At 40.4% G+C, this 14,383-nt stretch overlaps 1 protein-coding gene across 1 annotated transcript; it reads right to left on the reverse strand.

Annotated features, from left to right (window-relative positions):
- Nucleotides 1-335: 335 nt before the first annotated feature.
- On the reverse strand, nt 336-12,555 carry dlat (dihydrolipoamide S-acetyltransferase (E2 component of pyruvate dehydrogenase complex)). Its single transcript, XM_049592188.1, has 14 exons — nt 12,124-12,555; nt 9,777-9,878; nt 9,567-9,691; nt 8,903-9,068; nt 5,957-6,083; nt 5,561-5,754; nt 5,269-5,410; nt 3,716-3,783; nt 3,185-3,298; nt 2,745-2,852; nt 2,508-2,626; nt 1,792-1,954; nt 1,503-1,639; nt 336-1,418 (listed from the first exon to the last, which is right to left on the reverse strand). Exons 1-14 carry the CDS (start codon nt 12,376-12,378, stop codon nt 1,289-1,291), a joined length of 1,950 nt encoding a protein of 649 aa, XP_049448145.1. The 5' UTR covers nt 12,379-12,555; the 3' UTR covers nt 336-1,288.
- Between the last annotated feature and the right edge of the window lie 1,828 nt (nt 12,556-14,383).

Consider the following 14,383-nt stretch of genomic DNA (forward strand, 5'->3'; position numbering starts at 1 on the left):
TTTTCAGGTGCTGTGGATTTGTTATTGTGTGTGTGGGACTGCATGAATCAGCGGTGACAGCTCTCCAAGTTATTGGGGAAATACAAGGACAGGGAGGTTGTCTGCAGGCTCGGAGCTTTACTTAATCCATTTGGTACGCAGCACGAATCAAAACGTCTGGAACAGGTCAGTGGTTTATTTGACTTCTTTTTAAATATTTGTTTTTACAAATTTTCAAAAGGTTTCCTGTGATCACACTGTAAATTCTGTAGTTTCTGCTCCTAACTGCTTCAATTTGGGCTCTTACAATGAGCCAGATTATAAAAACCTAGACCAAAATACATACGGCACAAGACTGACTTCTCCCAATTTATTCAGATAACAAATAACATCCGGCACCAGCTTTGTGCGTTTCAGCAGTGAAATACAGAAAATTCCAAAGGTAAGTGTTTTACTCAGACTAAGAAATAAAACATCCTTGCCGAAGAGAGAGGATTGGCAAACCCGTTGAGTACTTGCTTTGAGAGTGTGTATCATCATTCAGGACTGTACAGATATTAAACTATACGGTGAGGTGTCATCACAGCTCGGTTATTTCAAACCAAACAGCTCACCACCATATACAGTATATACAGCACTGTGTTCATCCCACAGTGGAGGATGTACACACTGGAGCATCAACCCAGAGAAAACACACTGAATATTTCAATTTTGTGCGTGTGTGTGTGGCGACAAAACAGGGACAGGTTTGTGTGTGTAGATCTCAGTGTTTCAAAGTTGACTTACATCTACCTATTAACCCGTTATTTAAAAGACTGGAACCCAGAGATAGCTGCACGTCCTGTTCTCTTTATCTTATTCACACAAAATCACAGATTAGAGTGTGTAGAAACACACACAGAGACACACACACACACACACACACACACACACAAAGGTTTCGGGATAAATACGCTCGCTGGTTGGACTTGTAACACTTCCCTTTGTAAAACATTATTAATGTTTTAGTGACAAATGACTGATGTCTACTCTAGGATAAATTATACCTAATTCTGGTCTCTCGTGAGACGGGGCCTCAATAAATAGAGCATGAGTGAGACAGAGCGAGAGGAGAGAAAGACAGACGGGAGAGGCAGCGAGACAAACAGGTAAGCGGAGTGAGTTCTGCCTCCTCCCCTTCAGGGTAACTGGGAGTGACCTGGTGGCAGGCCGGCCAATCACAGGAGGATCCAGATCGGTTTACACCAATCAGATCACTTCAAGGAGAGACCTCTGCCTGTTGTTGCAGTTTTATGGCAGTAAAGTCCGATCACAACAGCATGGTGACAGGTTTCTCCAGGAACTTGCGGAACTCTGCGAGCCACTGCGCGCCGACCGCCCCGTCCACCACCCTGTGGTCGCAGCTCAGCGTAACCGACATCATGCTGGCTACGTCGAACCTGTAAAACCCAAACGCACAATGCATTAGAGTCAACAAAGGAAAGCTGTCTGACTTGTTGTAGCATTGTAGTCACGACACTGACCCTTTCTCATTATCAGCAGGCATCAGCCGTTTCTCTGAGCCGCCGACGGCGAGGATACAGGCCTGAGGGGGGTTGATTATCGCCGAGAAGTTCTTGATGCCAAACATCCCCAAATTAGAGATTGTGAATGTACCTCCCTGGTGGAAGAAAAACACACATTGAAGAGGACCGTTTCAATTTGCTGGTTGACTAGATAGATGAAATCTGCATAAAACTAATCATCCCACACCCCAAACTCCTGAAATTGAAAAACTGCATGCACCCACAGAATCGGATTATGTGTTTGTACCTGGAACTCGTGTGGCTGCAGTTTGCCTTCTCTCGCTTTGGCAGCGAGAGCCGACACATCGGAGCTGATGGCAGCCAGTCCTTTGGTGTGGGCGTTAAACACTATGGGCGTGATGAGACCGCTGGCTGTGCTCACTGCTACACTCAGGTCCACCACATGATTCCTGAAAACATTTAAATAAGTCAATACTGATGACAGCAAAAAAAAAAAAAAGAGAGAGAGAGAGAGAAGTGCCATCGTGACTTTGTGTCTCAACTGAGAGGAGCTGGAAAAATGGCTGTGCTTTGAGTGCCCCCTATTGGCACAATATGGCAGCTACACTTTCATAGACGAGTATCCAACACAAGAGGTCAGAGAATTGTTTTTCTGTTGTTCTGTTGTACCCCTCCTTTGTTGGTCTTTTCTGTCTTTAAATGACTAAGTGAAGTGTGGAACAATTCAAACATGCCTGTACACTGAAGCCACTTACACCGATGCATCCATTCATCTACATGTTACCATGGATATGACGGTAAATTTAGATTTGATGTCAGACAACATGTAAAGAAGTTAACAGCCAGGACAGGTTGACTAGATTAGAAGCCATTGGTAGATGAAGATAGATGGCTGATAACTTTGTGTAGCTAAAGACTCAGATCAACAAACCAAGAGAACATATTCCCTGTTTCCTGTATATCATACATGTGTTTGATACGCATGTTTATGTGTTTACTCACTGGCGAATGACCGTGTCCAACCAGGAGGAGTTGCACTCAGGAACCTTGAGGCAGGCGAGAGCGCTGGCTTTGATGATGAAGTCATTCACACTAAGCTTGATATTCTGGGCTTTCACCTCCTGCAGAGTGAAGGTGAGGTCGTTAAAGAAGCAGAAGAAATATTAATCGAAGTTTATGAAGAATAAAAATGTCCAATCTTTCAATCTGTCACACTTCTATTTACGAGCACAAACTCACTTCATTGAGTTCTTTCCGAAGCTCAAGCACTTGGTCCATGTTGACGTCTATAGACAGATAATAGTGGGGGATGGTTTGCTTGGACTGCATCAACCGCTGAGCGATGACCTGCAGGAGAGACGAATATCTGCACTTTAGCTTTGATCCATAATTCATCAGGACAGGACAGGAATGAAGGTGTGTTAGTGGAGTCTGTGTTGATAAATGTGCGAGCGCCTGTCTTCGGGGCGAAATGTGGAAGCACAGGTCAGAGATAACAGAGCTACACTGTGAAAGCCCCTCGGGTCATCTGCAGCATTCAATACACCAGCACCAAACGCCGCATAGAGGGAGCGTGTCATGAATTACACCAAACTGCTATCAGAGGAGTTTGGAGCTGGAGAGGAAGCCCTCCTCAGACACAATGGACCACCAGAAGTCCGGTGTGTGTTTGCCCTCACCTTGCGGATGTTGCTGATAGGGATGTCTGTGAAGGTCCCGGCTGGAGCAGCAGGAGCTGCGGCAGGTGCAGGAGCAGCTGGAGCTGCAGCTGGGGTGGGAGCAGCAGCTACAGCCTGCCAACGGAAATGATTCAATTTGCATTTAAAAGGAATTACGACAAAATCTTAAGGCCCACACAGTGTGACATGAAAATATCTGAGTGTTCAAAACTACAGTTAAATTTTTTAATTGTGATTATTGAGCCAGTGTGAATGACTCAAGGACCAAAACCTTTTAGCTTACTGTAACACGTTAATGACATACGGGCACAAAAAACCCTCTCTGAGATGTATTTGAAAGTGTTTTATGATTTCACACACCTAAAAGCTCAGCAGTCCAAAACCAAAAGAAATTCAATAATATAGAACAAGAAAAAATGAAAAAAGCATCAAATTTTTGCATTTTAGAAGCTACAAACACAGAACATTTGGCATTTTTGCTTCATAACATAATTAATCAATTAAACATCAAAGAGACTGAGCTTCACTTACAGGTGCAGCCTTTGGTGGAACAAAGCTGTCGATATCTTTCCTGGTGATGCGTCCATCAGGACCAGAGCCTGAACAGAAAACAGCACAATTTTCAGTGTGTATTAAAATATTACCCTTTTGTTTCTGTGGCAATTTTTTTCTTCTTCAGTAATGTAAATTCCTGTGAGATGGTGAATTATAGACGCATAAAATTTTCACCAATGATTAGAAGTTGTGTGTTAATGCTGCCCAAGAAGTATGACACCTGTCATACAGTAGACCTAATTCCACAACTGTTGGGCCGAGCATCGTGAGACTTACGCAACTATGTACACATAAGTAGGGCTGGGCAATATGGACAAAAATTCATATCTCATATTTGAGACGTCACAAGCACTTTTATAAAAAAAAAAAAAGGCTGTGATCAAAATAAAATGCAAAGATGGGGATTTTTTTTCCTTGTTTAAAAATATACAGCTGCACAACATATAAATGAAAAATGATATAAAATAAATAGCAGGGCTGTACATTAACATTTTTGCACGTAGCACTGGAGCTACAGAGGTTTAAAGGTTTGCAGTACAGGACACAAAACTATAACATGATTGTAAAAGTATGAAGTATGCCTAAATCCATTGTAGTTTGGAACAATTAAATATCTTTGATCTTTGTGCATCTTTGTTCTCCATGCCCTTTCAGATGAATCTAGAGCTGGAAAATTATTTTAATCTTTTTATTTATTAGGCTATTAATCTTATTTTTACACAGAGAATCAACAGAGAGACGGAGGGAGACCAATATCGCACTGTAGACTAATTAACAGACAGATTAAACAGAGCAGCAGCTCTGTGTCTCTCTGAGTGTTGCTGGAGAACTTGAGTGAGTGAGTGGGGCGAAGCTGTGGGGAGAGTGTGAGAGAGGAGAGATGAACACTGGTATGCATTATGTAACACAGCTCGAGCCTATATTGATATAAACAGTGTTGTCTAAATTTTTATCTTGCTTGAAAATATATTGATAATCGTACATAGCCGTTATATCGCCCAGCCCTACACATAAATATCTAAAACATTTTCTGAAAGGATATGTTTCATAACAATGTTGAACCATGTGTGTAAAATTATTTTGAAATCACTCAATCAGGGCTCAAACACTTTCAAACACTTTCACTGCCCTGGTCATAAATCAATCAACAGTTTGTCCCAAAAATCACCAAACTCAGTGGCTATTTTTAATAAAGCTGTTGAAGCATGTGCCCAAAATGTTTCTGTAAATGACCACTGCAGGGAGACAGTGTTGCCAATGAGGAGCGTGGCCCAGCAGAGGTTTTGGAAGTAAATGAATGAGAGTCTGTCCAATCGCCATAAAACCTGTTAGTTATCTTTAATACAGGTGTTATAAATGATCAAAGGTCTTTATCTTTCACAGCATTTAAATCCTAACGGTCCATACTGGCTTGAATCCCGGAAACGCTTGCAGTTGCTCTGTGTGGCACTGTATTTAGTATTTCACTAGAAATACATGATGTTCTACCAAAACAGACTGTAACAACTACCTGGGTCTGAGTTACTTACCGCTGACCTGTGCCAGGTCAATTCCTTTATCTGCAGCAAGTTTCTTGGCGAGTGGGCTGGCAAACACACGACCCTTCCTGGGAGCTGCTGGGGCAGCGGCTGCGGGAGCAGGACTGGGTGCAGCAGCAGCTGGAGCTACAGCCTGGAACATAAACACAATCAGTCACAAATCACAGTCATACCTGTACAAGTGATACTAATCTGAATTAAGGCCAAAGTCAGGATGTTTCTGTGAGTATGTGGGAACAATGTTCACTCATATCTGAAAGCAAAAGTTGCACATGTGTCTTACAGGTGCTGTTGCTGGTGTTGGAGCTGGAGGTGGAGTGGAAACTTCTGCCACTCCTGTCTCTACATAATCCTTAAAGGCAGCAATGTCACTTTCTTTCTCTACGATGATGCAAAGCGGGGTTCCCAGGGGAACGTCCCGAGTTCCCTCTGGCACCATGATTTTGGCCAAATAGCCCTCCTCCTGCACCTCAAAGCCTAAAACACATCAGAGGGACATGTGAGGTGAGGTCAGCTTTTCCTGTCGCCTGTAATTTAGGATTCAAGACGGTTGTAACTGTGATAGTTTACGATATGGGACTCCCACATCATATATGGCATGACATGTTAAATAACACTGTAATACTCAGTAGTGCACGGTGCATATATGTCAGGACTGAGGTGTTGGAGCCAGGTTTACCGATGGTCGCCTTGTCAGTCTCAATCTCAGCCAGCAGATCTCCTTCACTCAGCTTCTCTCCAACCTTCTTCTCCCAGCGCTGCACTGTTCCCATCGTCATGGTGGGAGACAGGGCAGGAAGTGTGATCTGTAACATAACAGAAGAGAAGAAATGACATAACTGTGACATCACTGATTCGAGGGGACATTTGTTAGAGCAGCTTCTAACAAATTGAAGCCTCTCCCCAGCTTCTGATAATAATCAGTCTCTCTGATTAAATGATAAGATCATCTTTTCAAGCCAAATATAATACTGACTTCAACTGATAACATGTGTTTTTATTCTCAGCAACGCCTGGACAGCTGGACTTGAGGTGACATGACATGGGAAGCCCTCGGGTATACAGGTCAAATGCAGAAAAAAAGAGACTTCCCGAAAGAGGCAACCACAAAACAATAGCAAATATTTCCACGTTTGCAAGCAAGCTGCCACAAATGGTCTTTTTTGCTGTTTAGATCACTGATGCACAACTACAAACAGGGTTTTGTCGTGACAGCATTTTTAATAATTGCAATTTCAGGATGAAGCTCATGTTTACGTTGTACCTAGCAGTAATGTGATAATTTCCTGAAAATGTAATGGTCACCTGAAATGTAATTAAATTTCCACTAAACCTGATCAAAAATGTAACAAACCCCACTAATGTTAGTCAGACTTTCACATATTTACCCAGACGTGAACCCCAGTCGTGAGGCTTCTCTTCTTCACATGCACTGGACGTGTCTGAGCCTTGAAAAATACCGAAAGGATGTTTTCCAAACCTTATCCTCAATCCTCAACTTTGACTTGCAACCCATCCCTCTGGTCGCCCTCTTTGGCACCACCACAGAGGATGATGTACCCGTGCCTGTCTGGCCTCTCTGCTGGCCAGACAGGCAGTTCCAATCAGATGGAGGGATGTTGCCATGCCCACTCCTGCCCAGTGGCTGAGGGACATTACATCCTGCCTTAATCTTGAAAAGAATAGCTACTCAATTTATAACTCAGATAAAAAATTCCAAAAAGTGTGGGGCCCCTTTCTGAAACACTTCCAGAGCTTTCTGTTAAAGTGAAGACAATATAATTTTGACAGGTAAAGTAATAAGTTTGAAAGTATGCTTTTTTTTCCCCCTGAAATGTACAGTGTGCAAGTATACAAAATCTTTGATGAGCCATGAAGACAAACAGTTCATTCAGTCTTCATAAAATGTTCTTCTCATTCTTCTCATCTGAGTCAACAGTGATTCTTATTGAATAAAGTGTCTCATTTGCCTCGCCTGATTCTATAAAGAGGGGAATTCACACATCCAAATATAAACCTAATAAAAACTAATAAATATCTTACATAAATAAACACATTCAAACAGTCCTCCTCAATAGTTCTGGGAGTGTTACAACATGCAGGAAGTGGGCAGAGGGGAGTTCAGTTGTACTGTTGAAATGTATTCATTTGCGATTTATTACCTAGTTATTTTATTATATTATAATTAACCTTTATTTTACTAGGAAGTCCCACTGAGATTAAAAATCTCTTACAAGAGAGACCTAGCCAGAGTAGCAGCCAATCAAAACACATTTAAAATGCATCAAATACAACATATAACACAAAAATCACAATAAAACAAAAACTATTCAAACATAAAAACAAGCACATGTCTCTATCACCACTTTCTTTATGTTCCACTTAAATTCATCAGTGTTTCTAATTTCAGATCTTTTAGAAGATTGTTTCACATCCAAGGTGCAGAGTAGGAGAACGCACTTTTCCCCACATCTGTTAAAACCCGGTGTTCATTAAAAAGCAATCACTTGGAGGAGAGGAGCTGGTAACTACCACAGCTGACACACACGAGGGCGCAGAGGTAGGCTGGAAGTTTGCCCAAAATTGCTTTATAGATAAAAATATACCAGTGCTGTTGTCTGCGATTGGTCAATGATGTCCAACCCACCAAAGCATCAAAACATAGAGATGCATGGTATACTGAATCAAGGCTATGTAAAATGATGGAGGTTGCATGCATATACAATATGCCACTGTAATCAATCACAGACTGTAAAGCAGCTTCCACAAATGTTTTCTTTTTAACTGGACATCTAGTACCGGCGACCTGTCGTTACACCTATATGGCTTTAATATGTGTTTTGGGTTGGGGTAATATATGTGATTTGGCTTAAGTTAACAGTACGGCTCTTTTGCAACGTCGTTACAACATCAGTCAGTACATTTTATAACATTATTGGTCAGGTTATTACATTATGGGGTTTGATTGCATTTTAAATCAAGTTAATTGCAAATTTCATTACGTTTTCAGATGTTATTACATTATTGGGAAAATCATTATATTACTGGGTGCTACACGCATCAATATTAAAAACCCTGACAGCATAACCTCAGTGAGAAAAAGTATGGAGCAGCAGTATTTGATTGCCTCCTTAAAACTTACAAAATCTACACGCATGATGGTCCAACCTGCTTTCTGAACTATTCCACACAGCTAACAGCTTGATACCAGCATCTAATGTTAGCTTCAAAGACTGGACGACACACAAATCACTTTCAACACACACTTGCAATTCAATATAAAACCTCTAAAGACTAATAAACGCACAAGGGATCATGAATTATGTTCAAACATTTTGGTTTCACTCATTAAATGTAAAGCCACTCTGTGCTGAATTTTTATGTGACTGTTACATCTTTCATTCTGATAGCATAAATCATGTCATCCCTGTGTTGCTTTCAGCCTGTTCACCTCACTGCTCTACACAGTGGTTTTACATTTTAAGATTAACCACTGAGAAACCAGACCGTCAGACTAAACAACCCTGATAAAACTACATCTGTAGCTACAGGACACTGTGACTGTAAACATCCTCTACACTACTCAAAATCTGACTGTGCTTTGTTTATGCAAGAACATGCCTACCTTCATGTGTGTGGGGTATGAGCTGCCTGGGGCTGCAGGAGGAGGAGGAGCAGCAGCAGCAGCTGCAGGAGGAGGAGGAGGAGGAGGAGCGGAGGCACCTGGTGAAGGACCGGCTGCTTGAATTGAGTCCAGTGTGACGTCCTTAAAAGCTGAGATGAGGTCAGGGCTGATAAGGGAAAATAGAAACGTACATATTAGACATATAATTACACAAAGCATGAACACATTTAGACTAAAGGACCAGAAATTGTGTGACATGTTGAAAACTATTTTGAAACTAAAACAAACGCTGAAAAAGTGAGGAAAAAAGGTGTTAAAAATTCAGTTACCAGCTGCCAACTCTCCAAACTACAGTTCTCTTAATGTGAAACCAACACGTGTAGGAGTTACACATAGTGCACGAGTACTGACGGTTATGTTTAAGCTAACATAATGAAAATAATTTGAGTGTGTGATTTTCTATCCAGCTTGTATCATCGCTGTGAAAGCAACAAAGTATAGAAACAGGTTTCCAGCACCTGATGATTAATGAAGTGACAGGAGAATTGTGATCCCATGCCTTCAAATGTAGTAGCGCACCATTGCAGACTGATTTGAATCAGATGCCTATTTTAGTCTTTTAATATTTACTTTTTTCAGCCTGTGTTTAAGAACAAAACCTTACTTGTCCACTGTGATGCAGATTACTGCTCCGACAGTGACATCTTTGGTGCCTTCAGGAACCAGGATCTTTGCCAGATAGCACTCCTCCAGCATCTCAAACCCTACAGTGGCCTTGTCAGTCTCCACCTATTAAGACAGAAAAAGCTGTTAAAGAAAGTGGACAGCGATGATTTCCTGCAATAATATCGGGAACAGACACACGGCTTCTTACCTCGGCTATAAGATCACCCTCGCTGATTTTGTCTCCCTCCTTCTTCTCCCAGCGAGCGATCGTTCCAGTCTGCATGGTGGGTGACAGTGCAGGAAGCTCCACCTGATGAAGACAAAACAAAATCCTGGAATTTTAAGAATTAAGGAGTCATTAGAAAGTGTTATATTCAACCTGGTGGCTAGCCAAATATCAAAGAAATATTAATCAAGAATGACAATTTTCATTTTACTCTATGCTGGAGCTTTGTGATTGGGCACTGCAAATACTGGCGACTGTCAAGTGTTGTAACTGAGGTTGCTACATCATCATCTTGCTCAATAAATGACCCACATACAGCTGCATTTCACCACATCTGTGATGTTTATAGTAGCTTCCAAGGTCCAGCGACATCTCATATTAGATAAACACAAGTGCCACCAGTAAAGAGACAAACATGGGCTTGTTTCATCTGTCCAATTAATTTGTGCATTGCATAATAGGACAATAGGGTACATCAACACAGTAACCACTTTTTAGGAATACTTAAATTTGTCGCTTTCTCCAAATGACCACACTAAAGACTCAAAAAACCTGTTTGAAATTCATATGCAGTGCGAAAATGACCCACAGAGCTCCACAAGTCTCTCGTGGAAATAACATCTGCAGCATGACCTACATATGAAGTATGGGGTTAAAAATCAGCGAGTTTTTAACCATGTTGAGTCCTAAAATTTCTACATCATGAACATCAGAGTTACAGCATCATTTCACAGTTTAGTTTGAGCATGTTTTGATGTTGCTGGTACAGGCTGAAATTCAAATTTTGTTTTCTTTTTGAAATAGACCTTTCTATTTGGACTGTGACCCCCGGTGGGACTCCACAATGCTGCACCACAGACATTGGATAATACTGATGTATAATAATGTATTAAATATGGCAGCACCCTTGGGGATTTTACTGGGATATGAGGTAACTCATAACAGAATGTGTTTAATGTAGGGCTGGGCGATATGGAGAAAATCAAATATCACATTATTTTTGACCAAATACCTCAATATCAGTATTGAAATGATATTGTTAGGTTAACTATTGGTGCGTTCACAAAATATTTACACAATGGGATTTTATAAAGAGAAATAAAGAGACAATGTTTGTCACTGATCTGGGTTTAAGTAGTGTTTCATTATGGTTCAACTGAACGAATTTATCCAGGTAAATCCTTTTGATGACAGATCAGTACTCTCCCAACAGAGCAGGGATCTCCATGCAGAGACCAGGAGTTGATCTTGTTCATTATGAGTAATGTGGATATAATGAGAAATGAGCAAAGGGAAATAACAGACCAGCTACAACAGTCTGGTAAGTTAAGAAAAATGCATTGATTAGTAGAATGCAGCCTTTAAAAAATAAGAAAAGACAACACTTACAATATCATACACCATATCATGATATCAGTACAATACGTTGCCCAGCCCTTGTTTAATTTATATAAAACTGATTTAAGGCCAGATGTTATGACGAAGTCCCAATGTACTTACTTTCAACGGTGTCACCTAATGACATAAATTCACATTTGATGTAGCTAAGATAACACTGTGTTTAAATGTACAATAATTGGTGCGATAATTCAACTGCAGCAATACTCAATATTCTACAGTATCCTTGTGTATCCTTACTAAAGCTGCTCCTGGATGTATATTAACATATGTTGCACATATCATTATTTCTTCATCTTATTTCTACTAATGCATATATTGTGCTGTACATCATAGCATTACACTAGGGTTGCAAGGATATGAGATTTTCACAGTCCAATAACCATCTCAGAAAATAATTGTGATTTCATATTATCACAGAATTTATAGAATTTATATTATCACTGTAATAATACTTGAAACCATTTTGTTAATGGAAGTATGTGTAAAAGGCCTCCCATTTTATATCACAGTGTACCTTAAAATGGGTATATCACTGCAACCCTACATTATTCAAATATTTGTTATATTTCTAAACTTTACACACTAGATTTCTGCATTTTAATGTAACATTAGGCACGTATTTTTATATTTTTTCACACTTTAAAAACTCAGCACGTCAGCCAGATTTTATATTTTTTAATATTTTACACACTTCTTATATACTTCAATAATTCTCTGTGTTTTACATCACAGTGACTGTAATGAATCACAGTATTAATGAGTCTGGTTTACAGTATTGACTTCAGAGTGTAAACCTGTATTTAACCTTTACATAGTGACAGTTAGCCTGGACATCACAGAGCTACCTGATGCTAACAGGGAGGTCATGCTAGCTGTAACCGTGAACGTTGGTGCTATAGCAACCCGACACCCGGTCAGGTAACGTTACCTTCTGGTGCGGCGGCAGACTGTAGTACCGTGTGCTCTGACAGCTACCTGTCAGCTGGGGACACCGCAGCAGACTTCCCCTGTGGCTGAAGCCGGACCCCATACACACAACCCGGGACCCTGCTACGCTGTGAAGCCGCCTCAGAGAACCGGTTCCGGGCACGGAGCGGGAGCTGAGCGTAGCAGGCCCCATCGGGAGGGCACGGGGACAGCGGAGCCCGGAGGACGGCCTGAGCCGCAGGATCAGACGAAGCATGTCGCAGCGGTTGAAATACTACACAGAGATGTTGAATAATGTATTTGTCTTACACCGGCATCAGATATATGCTGGTACCGGGTGTCTCTGTGCCTCAAGAACCGGCCCGTACTTACTCCTCACTTTCTAATGACCTCCTCCAGTCCAAAACACAACGCTTTACGGCTCCCCTCCCTGTCCTGCCGTAACTGCGACAGAGGTGTCGTAAACAGTGTCCATTCAAATTTCAATCACAGAATACCACATTAACACAACCAGGCTGAGTTAAGGCAAAACCTTAATGAAAACACAGTGTAATTTAAAAAAGAAGACGTTTATTCAAAGCCTGGCGGTTCAAACTCGACACTCTGACACACTTAGAGAGCTCTAAGGTTAGACTTCACTAATTTAAGGGACTGTTCTTTACTTGTCAGAGGAGGGGGCTGGGATGTGACTTTTTTTTTTACCCTCACCAAACCTACAAATATTTTTCCTTGAGCATTCCTACGTGACTTGGGGAAAAGCATGACCCTCCCTCCACAATAAATTAGTTATAACATTTTTAAAACTTACCCTTTGATGTTTAAAGTTAAAGATCAAATCCTAGAGTTGAAAAAAAAAACTCCTTGGGTGTTCATTCTTGTTGTGAATGCTGGTTATTTAGTGCAAACTGTTAAATCTTTGGCAAAAAAATTAAATGAGATATGTAGAAAAAAGTGATTTTGATGAAATGTCACTAATTTAAGCTCCGGATTTTTATTGTTTCCCACACAATTTGTTTAATGACCATCAGAAATGTGAAAATCCAACGATAATTTCTGTTTTTACAGTTTCATGCTGTGATAACCAAATGATAACTATGATTACAAGAATAAATCTTTATTTTATGATGATTGGTCAATAGCTGCCTTTTTTTATTACTTCCCCCCCTTTGTTGTTTAATATTACATTTCCATTCAAAACTATTTTTAATAATACTTTCTTAAAAAAATACTTAACTGCAATTATATCAGCCACCACACAGTGGCAGTGACATAAACTACCTCCTTAAAAACACATGAACAGTGACTGTGCACATTGTACAGTGGATGTAGCTGTATGTCATTAAATATAGTCTGTGCTGCATTGTCACTAAACATTTAATACCCAGTTTCACCCTTTAATTTCAGCTTAAGTAACTTTAAGGTTGGAAAAATCCTCCACACTGTCTAGTTTTTTATCCATAATTTCTCTTTTCACAGCTTCTGGCTTTGTTAAATGGTGTACTTTTGGTGATTTTTAGAGAAAACAAACCTTCCGAGCTTTTTTTTTTTTTTTTTAAAAATCTGTGGTAAGATAAACACACAATACAGCCATTTACGTTTCAATGCCCCTCCCCTAAGCCAAATAAAAAACATAGGTCTCTCCCCAGTCTTTAAAATATGATTTGACATGCCTCCCCCTTTTTATACCATCCCCTCCCTCTCATGAGTAATGAACAGACCCTTAGCCTTTTTTAAACTAGATATGTCCCATTGAGATCAGAGATCTCTTTTGCAAGGGCAACCTAGCAAAGAATAGCAGCAACACAGTTTTATCAACAACAAATAAAATGTACATAAAAGCACATTGACTAAAGTAACATTAAATGATTAAACTGTTCCCACACAAACAGCCTGGACTCAACAGATTTCATCATGGCTATAAAGTCATTCAAGGTCACCATGTTTTGAAGCTCACCATCATTGCGCACATCATTTCATGTTGTAGGTGCAGAGTACCTAAAAGATTTTTTTCCAAGTTCAGTTCTGACTTTGGGCACATTAATTTAAGACATACATACCAGGATCATCGGACTGTTGGTTGCCTGACATGTGGCATCTTTGTAAACTTTGGGGGCCAAGCTATCCATGGGAAGTGACAATAAATATATAAAAAACATTCATAAAAAGCAGCAGAGGGATGGCAGTTCCCATCCATGGTGAAATATCCCAAAGTGTAGCTGCAAATAGATGCATGTGATTTTTTAAAGACATGAGTAAAAACA

The sequence above is a fragment of the Epinephelus fuscoguttatus genome, linkage group LG12 (genome assembly GCF_011397635.1).
Source record: "Epinephelus fuscoguttatus linkage group LG12, E.fuscoguttatus.final_Chr_v1".
Taxonomy (NCBI): Eukaryota; Metazoa; Chordata; class Actinopteri; order Perciformes; family Serranidae; genus Epinephelus; species Epinephelus fuscoguttatus.